At 49.9% G+C, this 17,025-nt stretch overlaps 1 protein-coding gene and 1 pseudogene across 1 annotated transcript; one reads left to right on the top strand and one right to left on the bottom strand.

The window, feature by feature from the left end:
- Positions 1-221: 221 nt before the first annotated feature.
- Positions 222-3,459, top strand: LOC123169408 (uncharacterized; annotated as a pseudogene).
- Positions 3,460-4,072: 613 nt separating this feature from the next.
- LOC123166210 (uncharacterized) lies at positions 4,073-4,689 on the bottom strand. The gene has a single exon (XM_044583974.1). The coding sequence runs from the start codon at positions 4,583-4,585 to the stop codon at positions 4,307-4,309; it is 279 nt and encodes a 92-aa protein (XP_044439909.1). The 5' UTR covers positions 4,586-4,689; the 3' UTR covers positions 4,073-4,306.
- Positions 4,690-17,025: the final 12,336 nt, after the last annotated feature.

Genomic DNA, 17,025 nt, shown 5'->3' with positions numbered 1-17,025 from the left:
CCAAGACGTTTTTGTACGCTGATTGTAGATGTTAACTTTTTTGTCACTGGCGTAAATTCTTAGAAAATGTACTGTAAATTCATTGTAGCCCGTGACTGGCGTAAATCCATTTTTGATAAATTGTTGTCCTCCAGAAAACTCATTTCTTTTGTACACCGATAAGCCCACTTCCTTCCGCAGAAGTTTTGGGCCGATCGATCGGAGGTTAACTGGAGGCCCTGTCCAGTGTTAACCTCTGAGGTCCGACGGGGTGGCCGTGAGCCGTCGGCGTCAAACGTGGGGAATGGCGGCGGCGTCGTCGCATCTCGATCTCGGCGGTGGCACGAAGCGGCGGCGAAAGGAGGAGGAAGTAGAAGCAGGTGTGGAGGCGGCAGAGGACCACATCTCGGAGCTGCCGGAGGCGCTGCGGCTGCACGTCCTCTGTCTGCTCCCGCTCAAATCCGCCATCCGCACGGGCGCGCTCTCCACCGGGTGGCGCTCGCTCTGGACGCGCCGCTGGCCGGCGCCCTCCTCCCTCGACTTCCACCTCGGCACCCACGACTCCCCCCATCCGCTCCTCGAAACCCTGGAGCGGCGCGGGCGGCGTCGTCTGCAGCGGTTCGCCCTCTCCTTCGACATTGGCGAGCTCCAGGCCGAGCACTTCCGCCGCTGCCTTGAATACGCGGCCGCCTGCGCCGTCGAGGACCTGCACGTCCACCTGGCGCACAGCGTCTTCAACATCTTCTTCAACTACCGGCTCCCGCTGCGACCCCCACCTCGCGCGCCTCTCGCTCGGCGCCATGACCGTCGGCCTCCCCGACTCCTTCTCCGCCCGCTTCCACCCCTTCTCCGCCCTCGAGGTCATCCACCTCCACTGCGTCCGCATCTCCGACGGCACACTCCGTAGCCTGGTCGCCGCGTGCCCCCTCCTCCACACCCTCGATTTGCGCTACTGCGAAGGCCTCTACTTCATCAGCGTCGCCGCGGCCGGGGCACGCCCGAGGAGCCTCACCGTTGCACAGTGCGGTTCGGACACCGAAGTTTTTCTTGCCGACGATGCGTCCGGCCTGCGCTCATTCCACTACAGCGGCGCCTACATGCCTGCCTACCGCATACCGGCCACCACCGCTCTTGCTGACCTTTACATCTGCTTCGGAGGACCTGAACGCCGGGGGCGGCGCAGAAACTGGCTTCAACTACTAACCAATCTGTCCAACCTCACTGTGCTTACCCTCTGCAGCAGAGTCCTACGGGTTCGTCGCTCTCTGCATTTCATGCCATCCGGGTTGATCTCAATACTCAGTTACTGTCTTATTGATAACTTTCTTCGTTGCTATGCTTTGCAGAGACTGTCTGCCGAAGCTCGTGCCAGGTTAGTTGCCACAAGTGCTGCACCATGCAAATTGCTGAATTTGAGAGAGCTTCAGCTACTGATGTTCGCATTGGAGATCGACAACATGAACGACATTTACTGTTTCCTCGTGACCTGCTGTGGCCCTCGATTGGAGAGGTTATTTGTGCAGGTGAATACGAGCTGTTGTATATTCCATTGCATGATGACTTTTGTTTGCGTACACTGTTAAAGAAATCACCTTATGACCTTGACTGTATTCAGATAGTAGTCATTGTATTGTTGCTTGGTCTTGATGTGCTCAGTTATTTTGAATGCTTACTACACCCTCTTGCAGCTTCCTACAAGTAGTTATCAAGATAAGCCAGAGGATGAACCATCAGGATCAGAATCAGAGGAAGATGGGTCAGTGGAAGAGCTATCAGAGCAAGAGGCATCAGATGAAGATGAGCTAGATGAACACTTTTCAGAAGGAGAAACACTGGAGAAAGATGGGCTAGAGGAAGAGCTGTCTGAGGGAGATGCCCTGGAGGAAGAGCTGTCAGAGGGAGATGAGCTAGAGGAAGAGCTGTTAGAGGGAGATGACCTAGAGGAAGAGCTGTTGGAGGGAATTGAACTCGAGGAAGAGTTGTCAGAGGGAGAGCCACCTGAAGAAAATCAATCACAGAAACATGGATCGATGGAAGAGATATCTGATGGAGATGGCTTTGAAAACCTTCTGTTGGTCAACATGATGAATATCAAGGGGCGCCACAATGAGATGCAGCTAGTAAGCCTTTTCTTGAAGAAGTCTACAAGTCTCAACCAACTGATACTGTTTACTCCCAAGATTGATCACCCAGAATGGCTTCAGAAAGATCATATGAATACTTCACATATTCTTGACAGAAAACTATCGCCTCTCAGAAAGGCCTCACCGAATGTTCAGATAGTTCTCAGTGAGCCTGATGATAGTGCAATCCAGCCGTTGCACGAGGCTTTTGTCAAGGTTTAATGATTTGTTTGTTGTGGAGTTATGACCAGATAATGCGAAATATCAGAAACAAAGAACTATTAGGCAAGGCAAAGAACAAGCTAATCTGCAAGGTAGGCAGGATGCTGTGTTCTGTAGTGCATCAAGGATCATTGAGTATGTTGTCTGAGACTTATACTTTGCAGCCTAACTCCTTAAGACTCATCAAAAATATGATGGGTCTACATTAACCTGTTGCCTTGTTGGTGACAGGAAAGTATTACAAAAACACTGTAGAAAGCTGAGACTTGGTGACAGGAAAGTATTACAAGAACAAGAGTGCTTTAATCAGCCGGTATGGCAGTGGGTTTCGCAATTTTTTAAGATTTTCCTTATTTATCATTACTATTGCCATATATTATTGCTGGTTAAAAGTTCTTTTCCTGGCGTCAAGAGAGAAACCAAAACATGTACAGTAACATGGAGTTTCAACAAGTATAAATCCTGGCAAACATACCCTGATGGTACTAGTTGTGGCCAAATTATGTAGTGCTATGCTTTAGCAGATGTTGACTTGTCTGCATCTGAATATGTGTCACTTTCTACATGTGTAGTATTGTTAACTCAGCTTAATCTGCCACTGGTGTAATCCTCAAACATATGACTACACAATACAGGTCGAGGCTGCCACTTTTAGTTCTTTGTGGCATGTGTTGTGCTGTAAATTCAGTTAAGCCTGTCACTGGAATAACTCAGGGAATTTGTGGCTCCTGACAGCATCATGCCATGTCATGTTTGCTTACCTATGTATAAATAATCATCGAGTATATTATCGTCGAGTATATTATCTGGCCCTTACATTCTGCACTTTAAACTCCTTAAAGACTCTCAAAAGATCTTATTTATCCTGTTTCTGAATCAACGTTGTTACCTTGTCGGTGTCTGCTATGAACGAACTGATTATAATTCAGCGCGACAGCGGGCAAGAAAGTATTACGAATACAGGAGTAGTGTAGCAGGCTGAGACCTGCTATGCTCTAGTATTTTGTGCTCCCTTCAATCTTAATTTAGTACAGCATTACTATGATCAGCTGGAACAGCAGCAACACTTGCAATGTCATGTTTTCCCACTTTTCCCTTGTTTACTGTCTTACCATATTCATTGCTGACACAAGAGTTTACTCCCTTTTAGGCATGATCATTAAAGGATTTTTGTCCTGAAATGAAGAGAAAACACCAGATCGTGTACACCAATATGGGAGCTCAAGCAGCATGAATCATGGAAACTGCACCCGGATGGTGGCAGTTGAGGCCTCCCAAATTCTTCTTCTTCTATATATCTATTGTCGGTTGCTGACTTCTCTGATGCATCCGAATATTTGTCCCTGTCTACTGTAAATCCATTGTGGTCTGCCACTTAACTTAACCGGTTAGGATGAGCGCTGGAATTTGTTGAGATCTGATCGTCAGGGCATCTACAATGCTAGGAGCTTACATAGGCGCTTATAGACAAAATAATAAATAAATAAAAATCTGAAACACACCTAAGCGCCTCATCCCTCAACGCTAGACGCTAATTAACTAAACAACGTGGACGCTAAGTACTGGAACCGGGTGCATGGTTTGGCGTCGATGACAGGGTTGACACCAGGATTACACCCGGCAACCGCTAATCTGCCGGGATTACGAACCTGGCGCCTGGCCTAAGCGCCCAGCAATGGAGATGCCCTCAGAGCACCATGCCTTAAACACATCTGAGAATAGATTGGTAAGATCAAGGAGCGAAGAGGTAGTTGTTCCTTGTGCAGAACAAGAACAATGCCATTTTCTTATATTTGCCTCATCAATCACTTGGCAGCTCGCCTCAGATCAGAGGGCCGAGTGCATGACTGACCTTGAAACATATATCTCGATTTACAAACCGTGGATACTTATATCTCGATTTACACACCATTCATTCACGGATAGCCAAGATGGGAAGGAATAAAAATGGAGAAGCAGAAAAAAAATGTGCTGTTAGACAATCAGTTTGGCCCCCAGCAAACGATGTGGTACGCCTTGTGCAGCTTCTCCTCCTCGGACCGCCTTGGCCGGGCAGCCCTGCCTACGGCGGCCTGGGAGGAGGAGGAGGAGGAGAGGGACGCCGGGACGGCGCGGCGGCCGGTGACGACGGCGCGGTGGTAGAGTGAGCGGAGCGCGTAGTCCCAGCGGCACAGCCCCGCCTGGTCCTTGAGCGCCTCCACCGCCGCCATGCTCGTAGCCACCACCATCGACACTCCCTTCTTGGCCGCCGACGAGCTCATCTCTGTCTTGTGCTTTCGGTGGAGGTTGTGCCCGCGGGAAACTGAACTCGGTTGTTCGCTTCTTGTGTGCTCTGGTTGAGTCGACGCTGTGTTCTCACCGACGAGCAGGGGCGAGGCGTTTATATAGGCGGGCGTGGGGATTCTGCGTGCGGCGAGAGGCAGGGGAAACAGGGGGCTTCCGTCGCTGGTTTCCGGCCAGTAGACTACAGACCAGAACCAGGGTTCCCAAAAACCAGGGGTCGGGTTGGACCAGTGGGTAGGTGGGACCTCGCTCACTCAAGAGTGTGTTTGGTTGCCCGCATAAAGCCCAACCAGGCCCGCGCGGGAAGAAAAATGCCGGTTTGGTTGTCTGGTTTTACTATTGGGCCTGCATCGCACGCTTCTTAAAGTAGCCCAGAGGCTGGCTCGCTGGAAACGCAAAAATCTACAGTTTTTCGCGAGCCAGGCGGAGGCGAGGGCAAGCCGGAGACAGGAGGGATGCGAGGTGATTACCTGAGTTCTTCTTCAACCTTCATTAAGCTCCTATCTAATCTCCTCCCTCTGATCTACACAATTCGATTTGAGGTAAGCTCTACACGAAAAAGATGCACCTCGATGCTACGGTTCCATTCAGGCGATCGGTTCGTAGTTTCGTCGGCCGTAAGTTCTTAATCTCGTCTTCCCGTTTGAAGCTATTCTGGACGAATTTTGTCAGATTCGTCGCACACGATCAATCATTTGAAATTTTCTTTGACTAGCAGCCTAATCTCGCAGTTCCTCACAACATTCGTGTTGTAAGTTTTTGGTTTCGACGATCATAACTCCCTATCTCTTTGAGCAGCAGTCTACTGCACTGAGACCGTCATGTCGAGCTCCTCTGTCCTCTGCTCAGAGCCCTCCTATTCGTCCCTCTCGACGCCGAAGCCCTTCCCCTTGATCTCCTTGCCCACGTCCTACTACACTAGAGTCGTTTCCGGCGTCGCTCATCTCGGCCTACTCTCTGTCGTCGTCCTACTGCACTGACGCTGCAATGACGCGCACACTGCTTCTTGTGTCCTCTGCCTTCGTGCACACTGCATTTTGCCGCGCCGCCGACGGGGTCGATCATCTTGGCTTCCTCTCTCGCCCTACTACACTCGAGTCATTTCCGGTGTCGATCATCGCGGCCTCCTCTCTCGTCCACTGCACTAACGATATCATGGCGCGGGCAATGCATTTTCCTCCTCTGTCGATTGTCTTTGCGCGAGCACCGCAACTAGTTCGCCGACGGTGTCGCTCACCGTGCCGCCGACGGGGTCGCTCGTCCACAACTCCATGCTCGTCATGTCGGACACGGTGCCACGACCACTAGCCACCGCAGTCGCCATGGTCGGGCACACACTGCATTTATTCTCCCTCTTCCTCTGCTAGCTCTTAACCCTGTGTGCTAAGTGCAAGTGCTAACTCTTAATCATACCCCATGCGGACAACCAAACAGCGTGTAGTTGTATGCGCCGAGACAATACAGGCAGCCAAACAACATGCCAAAGTAAATCCACTGATGCAGGCAGTCCATATGCAGGCAACCAAACAAATTGCAGATGTCGCATATGAGGCTTTTTTCAAGAGTCGGGCTGAGTGAAAAAGTATATGCAATGCGGTACTGTAGCGGACGGCAACCAAACACGGCCCAAAGAAATGTGCCACACGCCTTCCTCGGTGCAGTCGACGGACGCAGCGTAAACGGGTCACAGGCTACAGGCCACGTGCACCGGCTCGCGTCGCAGCCACTGGTTTCCCGACTTTCCCGCTTGGCGTCGTTCCTTGGTTCGGGCTACGCGCTGCCCCGTTCTCGTCGTTTCCAGCCTGGGCGGACGAGCCGAAACCGTGGACGCTGGACGCCTCACCGGACGGATCCGGCACGTTCCAACACGTCGGCGTCTTCTTCCCTCCACTTCACCTGGACGCGGAACCCGCTGAAGAACGCCCCGTCACGACGCACCTTCTCACCCACAGCTTTGGGCCGAGAGAAATACTAAATCAGTGCTCCGTGCTCTATAAAAAACTAGTAAGTTGCACGTGCTTTGCACGTAACGAAGATATTGTCAATCAATGTAGCTTTGAAATGTGCTTTTTTGGGAAGAAAACACAATCCAAGATAAAACCAAAAGCAAATATGAATTGAAAATTGTAATAATTATTCGCAACTATCATGACATTTTCTTTAACATTCTAGCAAAAAAATAGTATGTGGAGCTATTGTATTTTTGTAATACTCCAACAATATATTTTGGATTGGACTAAAGTGTGACTCAATTCGGGTGCGACCCATCTAGCTTCCTTCATATCAGGCGGAATGTCCTAACAAGTGTGATGGCCTAGCAACATGACACAATCAGGGTGTGATTGGATGATACTGGAGTGCGTCGCGTTGGTCGACATTTTTTTTTCGATCACGACGTTCAGAAGTGGATTTTATGTCTATGGGGTTCAGACTCCAAGAGGAGCTTGTATGCGTATGGCATTCAGATCACCTATACACCAATTATCAACATCTACCGCCTGGTCGGTGGTCGCGTTGGTCAATGTTGCTACAACATTCACTCCATACGTTTAGGGTCCTTTTTGTTTTGGGCTAAAATTGAAGACATGCATTATTCACACATTATTCACAGTAAGTCTGTTCTTTATATTCCTAACAAAATACTTTTTTTAGGCAATCCTAACAAAATACTTTTTTTTAGGCAATCCTAACAAAATACTTAACTGTGAGCATTATCACCAGTACAAATTTATTCGTGCGAAAGCCTAGTTGTTTTTTGGAGTAAGGCACGGAAGCCCAGCTATACTACGTGTATGGGCTCAATCGGGGTGCAGGCTGCACTGGCCCAGTCAATATCATCTCCAGTACGTTATCTCTTCTCTAATCTTCTACATACTTCCCCACTGTTTTAGGCTTCGTTAAGATCCAAATGGATCAGTCTTCTCCAGCGTCCTAGAACTCTGTCTCTCACCTCGTCCCCATGCGCCCGTAGTTGTTTTCCCTTGCGCTTCGGCCACCACGGCACAAGGCTCCATGGGAGCACGCAGCTCTTGGTCCCCATCATGTGCTCCCGTTGCTTGTTGGAGCTTATTCCGTTGCTAGTTGGAGACTAAACGGAGGAATGGATCCATTTGTTAATGCTTTGAATGGAGCTTGCTTGATGAACTCCCATTCTGATCATGTTCTTATCCTCTCCCCATTCCCCTTTAACACCTTCTGCTTCTTCTAAATGATGATCCGTGTTTGTCAAACTTGCCGTTCAATTCTTGTCAGCTCCATTTGGTTGATGATTTTTATCTCTCATTTTTAGCTGCAATTGGTGCAGATCTAGCAAGCTTGCTAGATTGTTATATACAGGGAAGCATAGAAGATTGTTATATACAGGGAAGCGTAGAAGATTGTTATATACAGTTCCATTTGGAATGTGCTGATGTCCTTGTTTGGTGGCCATGAAAAGGAGGTTCTAGAGAAATGGAGAAGAGATTCCCACCTCTCACACTCAGGACGTTACTGTCCATACACGTGGGGAAATCCTGCACAACCAGTGAGATGATCTAACGGCCAATAACGCTTGGATTTGCCACTTCTCAGCCGTGGGATGCTGCAGATCGAATGGCTATTATTCAAACTTATTCATATAGTGGTATAGATAAACAACGTGGCTGTTTTCAAGAGAAACAGAGCTCGAGTGCACCCATTAAGCTCCACTTCTGCTTCAGGCGGCTAGGCGGCCGGCATGTGCGAGTGCGACGGGCGGGGCTGCAGGCGGGAGTCCGCCGTCCGCGCCTCGCTGCGCCTGGGCGAGCGCCAGACTGCGTCCGCGGCCGGCGGGCCGGGGCGAGGCCGGCACTGCGCGAGGACGGGAACTGCAGAGGCTCAGGCTGATCAGACGGTGGTGACGGCGAGGACTGGCTCGTGGAAGGCGGGGCCGGTGGAGCGGGAGGAGACGCGGCGCGCGACGGCAGCCGCGGCGGGAGCGGCCGAGATCGCCAGGACGGAGAAGCTACCCTGCTTGCTCCTCTGGGGGCCGAACTGACCGACCACCAGCTTGATTAACGGTCTACAGTTATTTGAACATGAGGTCTATTGCAATTATATGTCGTGTATGATCAAACTCGTAAAAAACTGCGATTTAATCGATACACACGTTGCCATGTCATCTTTTATCCAAGAATGCCACCACTGAAACTATGAATTCCAGTCCAATACATCGTTATTGCTTCCGAGTTCCAACCTCGATGAAACAATTTTTACAGTTCTTTTTTTGAAACGCGATCCCTTAGGGCCCGATTCATTAAGAAAGGTCGAAGAGAAGTGCCCAATTAATTAACGGAAAACCGGGCAAAAACGTCACAACATGCCCGAAAAACAAGGCACACAGGGCGACCTGGCAACCCACACAAGAACGCACACACGCCGTCGAAGAGAAAACCGCGAACAAGCGTCGAGGCCTGCGTCGGTTGATGCCAAACAGTCCACCGCACACGCCAACGACCGGGCAGCTCCGACTCTGTCGACGAGCATTGTAGGGGGAAAGCGCTGGGCCTGCGTCGAGCCGGCACCGGAGCCAACCACCCGTCTCATGTCATCGTCGCCGCGGAAGCACCTCCTCTACAGCTCCGACTTCAGGAAGACAAATGAGGCCCGACAACCCCTCGAACACGCTGGATGAGACCGACTACCAAAGCTCAGCAGCCGCCCAACTTCGCTCGAAGCCGCCATCGTTGCCACACTAGAAGTCGCGCAACATCCACATTGTCGGATAGACAGCCGCCGACCGCAATGCCGCGAGCGTCCATCCCAAGGAACGTGCAAACGGGATCCAATGCTCTTCAAGGCGACGCCCCAAAGGAGGAAGCAACGATGCCGACGCCGTCGCCGACCCGACTGGGCCTTAGGCTTTCACCCGAAGAGCTGGAACCGAGGATGTGCAGGGGGTGGACTCCACGGCGGCGCCTCCAAGGAGGTGACACGACATCCGCGGACGCCGACGCCGTCGGCCGGTAGAAACCCGGCAAGCCTTCGCCCGGAGCACCGCCCAACACCACACCCTCACGCACTGCACCTCCGCTGACCCGCACACCTCCCACGAAGCCATCGCGCCATGACCAAGCAGAAGCCACCACCACACCACTGGTCTCACCGACCGAAGACACAAGCAGGGCAGACAGCACACCTCAACGACGTCCTCAAGAAGAGCGCGGCACCCGAGGGCGTCGCCGTCGCCGGCCCCGGCCAGAAGCCCGAGGCAGAGCTTTCGCCCGGCGCTGCCACACTGTCTGCCGGCCTCTCGCCGCAACGAAGCAGCCGGATCCGGAGAACCCAGGGCCGGCCAGAGCCAGCCACGCACGCCCGGAGCTGCCGCCCCCGTCATCCGCCGGATCCATAGCGCCAGGAGCTGCCGGAGCACCACCAAGACGCCGTCGGGCCGAGCACCACCATCCCGCGGGGACCGCGGCGCCGCACATCGCCACGCCAGATCCGCGCTTGGCCGCGCCCACCCACCGCCGGAGCCGCGCCAGCCCGCGCCGGAGCGAGACCACCACCGCGCCGCGTCACCCCACAGACCGCCGGAGCCACACCCGCCCGCTCCGGAGCCGCGCCCGCGCGCCAGATGCGCCCTCGCGCCTCACAGAGAGATGCCCCGCCGCCACCCTCCCTGGAGCCAGTCCGGGCTTCGCCGGCGGTCTCCTCAGGCGGCGGCGAGGTGGGGGGTGGAGGGAGGAGGGGAGGTGGCGGCGCCGGAGGGGTTCCCCCGTGTCGCTAGAGAGAGGCGACACGGGGGTGGGGGAGGAGAGGCGTGTCACGAATTTTTTTATAGTTCTTTGCTTTTGTTTCTTTTGCTACTATCATTACTTTCAAACACAAGTTGTTTTAGTCCTCGCACTAGCAAGGTTAGTAAGACTGATAATCTTACTAGTTTCGTGTGGGGCCGATTCATGTTCTATATTGTGTATGCAGTCATGATCATTGGTAGCAAGCAATTTAAAACTCCCACAGTTTCGATAAATCTTAGGATCATTCACCGGAGAAAAATTGCTGCTTGACTACAATTTTCTGCACTCGCGGGCCCAACAATTCGTACATTAGAGGAAGCACTGAGCTCCTTGGATTTGTGCCTCGTGGTGCGTCAAGGGCTGTGGGCGCGGGGCCCGCCTCTAAGAGTGCGTGCCGTTGGTTAAAAATTCTTGTTTGTTTTTCTTTTATTTTTTTTCATGTTTTCTTCATGTTTTCTATTATTTATTTATTAACATTTTAATTCACGATCATTTATTAAAATTTGTGAATATTTTCTTAAACCCTAATTTTTTCAATTCATGTTTTTTAAAGTTTGTGAACATTTTTAAAAGTTGCGAACTCTATTTCAAATTTGTGAATATTTCCTGAAATCCATGATTTTTAAATTTCAGTTTTCTAAAAGAAAATTCAAGGGCACATTTGATTTAACGAACAGTTTTAATCTACAATAGTCGGCTTTTTACAAGATAGTAGCGAGCCGGAAAAAACGCTAAGCGAGCGAGTGGAGCAGGGAGCCAAGCTGAGCAATTGGGAGCTTCATGGGCTTGATCATGTGAACATGATTATAGCAATTCCACGGTTTCAGCTTGGAATAGAAATACACAACGACCACCGGCTGACACTAAGGTCGAAATATGCAAGGACAGCACAACCACGCACCGAAGAACTACTACACTCTCCTCTCAGAACAAATATTGCCTCTAGCAGCAACCAACACAATAGAAAAACGAAAAAACACCACTATAACATAATTAGAACCCAAGCCAATGCAGATAAAACAAAAATGAAACAACCAACCACAATAACATGCTAGGGAAAAAAGACAATCCCACGAGTGAAGAAGGATGTGGCGATGTGCGCGTTAGCCTCTAGTATATGATCATCTCGCAACCAATTCTCACAAATTTAGTTATTTGCATGATGTCTGGTCTTCCATACTATAGCACGTCGAATCTTTTTACTTATCTGACAATATATGTCATGAGCCTAATTTGTTGATAAACTAAGTCAATGCATGTTTGTGAAGTGCATAGAAAATACTGAGGGCTTATTTGGATTCTAGGCATGAGGGCGCTTCAGTCTTTGATTTCAAATAAAACTCAATAAAATACACTTTATGAAGTAAATTAATACTCCATTTCAGGATGACCCTTAACTCCCCTAACCAAATAGTAGATATCACATATATATTAGTCACATGAGGAACCAAATGGGTTCCATGTACTTCCCCAATGCCTCTCATTCAAAGCAAGTGAGTTTCTGCACATGTTTCACTATATAGCGAGATGTCAAGGAAAATGGCTAAGTGCAGAATAAAATCGCATGTAACTAAAGATGTCAGCTGCATGCCATCTATATAGTTATAGCAATTGTTTGAGAAGAGGTAAGCACCACCTGACTATAACTACAATATAACAAGGTTAAGGAGTGAAGGGAGCTTCCAGCCAAGTATATATACATGGGAGGGAGGGGGGCATTGAGAACAAGTGAATGAGTTTGTACTTGGTAGATAAACTATTTAAGTCAATTTACAAAGGGTTGGATATATAAGAGGAGCATGGGGGCGTCGTTGAAAACAAGTGAATGAGTTTGTACTTGGTAGATAAAACTATTTAAGACAATTTACAAAGGGTCGGATATATAAGAGGAGCATGGGGAGCGTCGTTGAAAACAAGTGAATGAGTTTGTACTTGGTAGATAAACTATTTAAGTTAATTTACAAAGGGTTGGATATATAAGAGGAGCATGGGGGCGTTGTTGAAAACAAGTGAATGAGTTTGTACTTGGTAGATAAAACTATTTAAGTCAATTTACAAAGGGTTGGATATATAAGAGGAGCATTGGGGGGAGTAAATTGATGAAAACTACCATATTTATGGCTAGGCTGCTAGGGTACTCCAAAACTAAAGCTTTTGCCAAAACTATCATATCTGCGTCAAGTGAGTAACAAAACACACTGATTCAAAAATAAGTTGTGTCTAACAGCAGAACTGCAGGTGGGACCCGTCTGTCGGGCTGATGTGGCAAAAACTAGACCTAGTCCATGTGTTGACCTGTTGCGGTGGATGGGGGTCTCACATGTCAGCCAAACGTCTTATTTCTCCTTCTTCTTCCCGCCCTCGTCGTCTCAGCCAGACGGGCCCCCTCTGAAGATGCTTGGATTCCTCCATCCTGGGAGTCAGCCTAGTCCATGACTACAGTCTGTTTAGGGAGGACAACTCGCACTCCTGCTGGTCACTATCCTTGGTACATATTTCCTATTTGCGGCGGTCTTCGGCTTGTGCAAGCTATGGTTTGTCTACATTTTCTTTTCAAGCTTGTACACTGCGTTGAGTTGTAATCTTTCTAGAGTGCTCTCCTGTATCGCTTGGCCGATGTGGTCTGTTGTGTGTTCTTAATTCCTGGCCGGTTTGCTGGCTTTGTTAATTCAAAATCGGGATCTTCATGGGCCTTCATTCTAAAAAATATATTAATTGCATGTACACTATATAGCTATATCAATTGTTTTAAGAAGAGGTATTCTGTTGTTAGGTCTGAAATTGAAGATGTTCAAAGGTGAGGGAGCCTTAAGTCATATGTACATATGAAGGGCAACATGTGGTTCAGAAAAAGTGAATGAGGTTGTACTCTTTAAATTAAATTATTTTATCAATATAGAATGCGGCACTATAAAGAGGAACACGTGGATATAACATGCAACTTACTCCGCATGTACCAAGACATTTGGCTCGTAGAAATTTACAGATTTCATATTTAACAAAATTGTACATGATTTTTCCTGCACCGTACATCATGTTACCAAGTTGTGATAATAAATATGCAATGAAGATACTTTTTCCCCTATGTGCATATTGTAAGAAAAAAAAATCCACGATCAATTCTCACTCTTTGGTTGTACTCTAAGGGCATCTTCAACACGGACCCCAAACCACCTGCGACCGTCCGAATCAAGTGATCGGACGCAGTTTGCCATCCAACACGGTACCTCATCGGTTCGTGGGACCGGTCTATTTGCCCAAAAGTTCACAAACCAGAAATAAACAAGGGGGAGGGGCTTTGCGGGAGTACGGACATCCGCCACGTAGGACTCCGACATCCTCAACCCACCCAAAACGAGGCAGAGCCCGCGCATTTGGAGCAGTCCGCATTGTTTTCACGCCAAACCCTTTTTTCATCCTCTCGGCTCCGGTCGCCGCCGCTCTCTACCCCAATTCCTTCCCATTTTGCTTCCACCGCCGCATGGACCCGCTCGACGAGCTGTCGGAGCCGGCAGAGGTGGATGATCCACTAAAGGCGGAGGCCCAAAGGACCAGCTTCGCGACATGGCAAGCCCGCCATCAAAAAAGGCACAGGATCAAGAGGCCGACACTAAGAATGGTGGTGGGGGCGGGGGCCTGGGCCGGGGACGCGAGGCGCCGCCGCAACTTTCCATGCACACGCCGGCCTGCCCGGAGCAATATCAGACGCTCTGCTTCCATGCCGCAGAGCAGCTTGACCGACAACAGCAGTCCCCGGCCTCCGCCACTAGGTCCGTGTCACATTGTGTGGACGTCAACACGACGCCTCTCCATTTCCCTGACTTATCGCCCCAGTTTGTGCGGTCGCAGATGCCGGGTGTGGATCAGCTTGGTGCCTGCCGGGCTTAGGAAGAGTTGGACGACGATGCGGCGATGATCGTGCACGATGTATGTGTTAGGATGTTGAAGCGCTTTGTAGCCGATCTAGAAGAGGAAGATAGGGCAAAGACAGATGAGGAGGAGCCGGCGGTAGAGTGAGCGAGGAGGTACATCCGATCTGGGAGGGCGGAAAATCCATTTTTTTCAATAGGAATTAACTTCTGGTGAATTGTAAAGCTTCATCTTGAGAAGATCCTTCATTTGCAATTCATATATTGGCCTCAACAGTGCACTATTCAGAGGATTCAAATTGGTGAGGAAAATACAAAAATATTCCACGCCATGGTCGCAGTAACGTATAGAAGGAATACCATCTCTTCTTTAAGTCAACTGATGGCGTTGTTATAACTGATCACAATCAAATGGGGGGAGTGTTCTGGTCTGATTTCAAATCTAGGATGGGTCGTTCAGATGGAATTCACATGGGATTTGATTTAGAACGTCTTATTCAAAAAGTGGATGGGATGTGTCGTGGAATTGTCACGGCAGATGTCCTTGAGCTAGGACTTAGTCGTGGAGCCATCGCAACTAGGAAGCTTGAAGGGGTTATGTGGGACAAGGAACGCGAGGGTTTATACTGGTTCAGCCCCTTACAGTGAAGGTAAAAGCCTACGTCCAGTTTGAGGTGTTATTGATTAGGGTTACGATCGCCAGGGAGCTGAACAGTTATCCCGGCTCTCGATGATCTTATTGTCGCCCTTAAACCGCCACCGGGTCCTCCCTTTATATAGGGAGGCTGACGCCCAGCAGCCCTTAGAGTCCCGGCCGGCTCATAAAAGCGTCCGGCTCGGACTCTAAATAATACCTGCCTTACACTACAAGTCTACTATAACAATGATTATAACTACAGGCTTTAAGCCATATCCGGGTCTCAGCCCATCTCTGGCCCATTATCTTGACACTTAGCTCCGGGTTTCTGGCAATGACCCTTAGAATAACTCGGCCCTCCTGGCGGGTGACTCCAAGGTCTATATCCTCAACATTAGGCCCCAGATTGACTTGAGCCGGCTCGTGTCAATCTTCAACTCTGCAGACAGAAAAAATCTCCGGCTTACCATTCATGTGAAGGCCATAACCCGGAGTGACGTCATCCTCTGGACTCCGGATAATCCGCCGTGACGTCATCCTCCATTAAGTCCGTTTTTTACTCCGCCAGATCCGCAACGGATCTTTGCCCTTACTGTCATTCCGAAAATCGAGGCGCCGTGAGGGGGAGATAACCACGCCGTGGCCTCCTTGAATCCCGCGCCCACTTATGACTCTGCCTTATAAATAGGCCGGCCCAGCACTTTCTTCTCACGCTCTCCTTCTTCCTCCTCGCGCCGTCGCTCCTCTGCTCGAGCTCCGCCACTGCCGCCGCCGTCGCGCCCCTGGTCTTCATCAACCCGGCCGCTGCATCACCCTGATTCGGACCAGACTCACGGCAACGACCTCCGCTCTTTCCAACTCCGGTGAGTCTCCCCTGTCCTGTAAGATAGATCTACGGTAGGGTTCATCTTGTGTTCTTCGCGTTCATCACCATTGCCGCAAACCTCAGTAGCTCTTGTAGCCACCACACTCGGTTGATCTTTTATCTTGCGTAAAGTCAGTGCGGTAGACGTTTGGGATCCATTTCACCTGCAAAAACCCTCTTCTTACTGCATAAGAACCATGTTCAATCCTCAAGAACTTCTTCTGCCTCTGTTTTTTAGGTCTAGAAATTTTTCATTTCACCCGACCCTTTTGATCCAAAAAAGCTACTGCAACATGTGAAATCTGTTTTACCACACTTAGTAAAAACTGCAGCCCTTGAATCTTGGCGGCTTATATTTCCGACTTAAAGAAAACATGCGCCGTAGGACTTTCCGGTTTAAAGGAAACCATGCTCTGTAGAATCCTCCGGCTTAACTGCAGTAAACCGTAGATGACCAAATGCTCCTCCGGCTTAGATAACTCACCGTATCTGAATATATATCATTAGTCCCCTTTCTGAGCCGCCACCTTAGTTTGAACAATAGCTCTCCGGCTTATAATTAACCCGGATACCTTTCTCTTTATCATAGACCACCAACCGTCACCATGCCTCCCAAGGCTCCCATCACTTGCAACTGGATGAGATCCAACGTCACTGATGAGACCCTGGCCAACTTTGTTAAGTCCGGATATCTGCCCAAGAAGGAAGTGATGTCCTACCGTGCCCCTGATCCATCAGAAGAAAGACCACAGCCGAAGGACGGGGAGGTAGTGATCTTTGCGGACCACATGAGCCGGGGCTTCGCACCGCCCGGCTCAAAATTCTTCCGGGATGTGCTCAACTTCTTTGACCTTCGACCCCAGGATATAGGACCCAACTCCGTATCCAACATCTGCAACTTCCAAGTCTTTTGCGAAGTATACCTTGGAGAGGAACCCAGTTTATTGCTTTTCAGAGAACTGTTCTACTTAAACCGCCAAAACGAGTGCGCGAACGGGCCAAGTCTGGAATTAGGCGGCATCTCCATCCAACGGCGCAGGGACTGTCTATTCCCTTACGCAGAGCCGCCAAGTCACCCCAAGGACTGGAATATGACTTGGTTCTACTGCCAAGACACGTCCCCGGCTGACGAGAGCCCGCTGCCCGGCTTTCGCCCAACCCGCCTAGAGCCGACTCATCCGCTATCCGACAAGCTGACTACCGCGGAACGCCAGCCTCTGCTTCCAACGATCAATAAGATCACGGCTCTGCTAGGCAACGGTCTGAACGGAATAGACCTGGTCCGGGTCTG

Source organism: Triticum aestivum, chromosome 7D (assembly GCF_018294505.1).
Source record: "Triticum aestivum cultivar Chinese Spring chromosome 7D, IWGSC CS RefSeq v2.1, whole genome shotgun sequence".
NCBI classification, from domain to species: Eukaryota; Viridiplantae; Streptophyta; class Magnoliopsida; order Poales; family Poaceae; genus Triticum; species Triticum aestivum.
Note: the sequence above shows the minus strand (reverse complement) of the source record. Positions and strands in the feature narration are given on the sequence as shown.

What these genes read in the sequence shown, in the direction of transcription:
- LOC123166210 (XM_044583974.1), bottom strand. Translation starts at nt 4,585, where the DNA reads ATGAGCTCGTCGGCGGCCAAGAAGGGAGTGTCGATGGTGGTGGCTACG.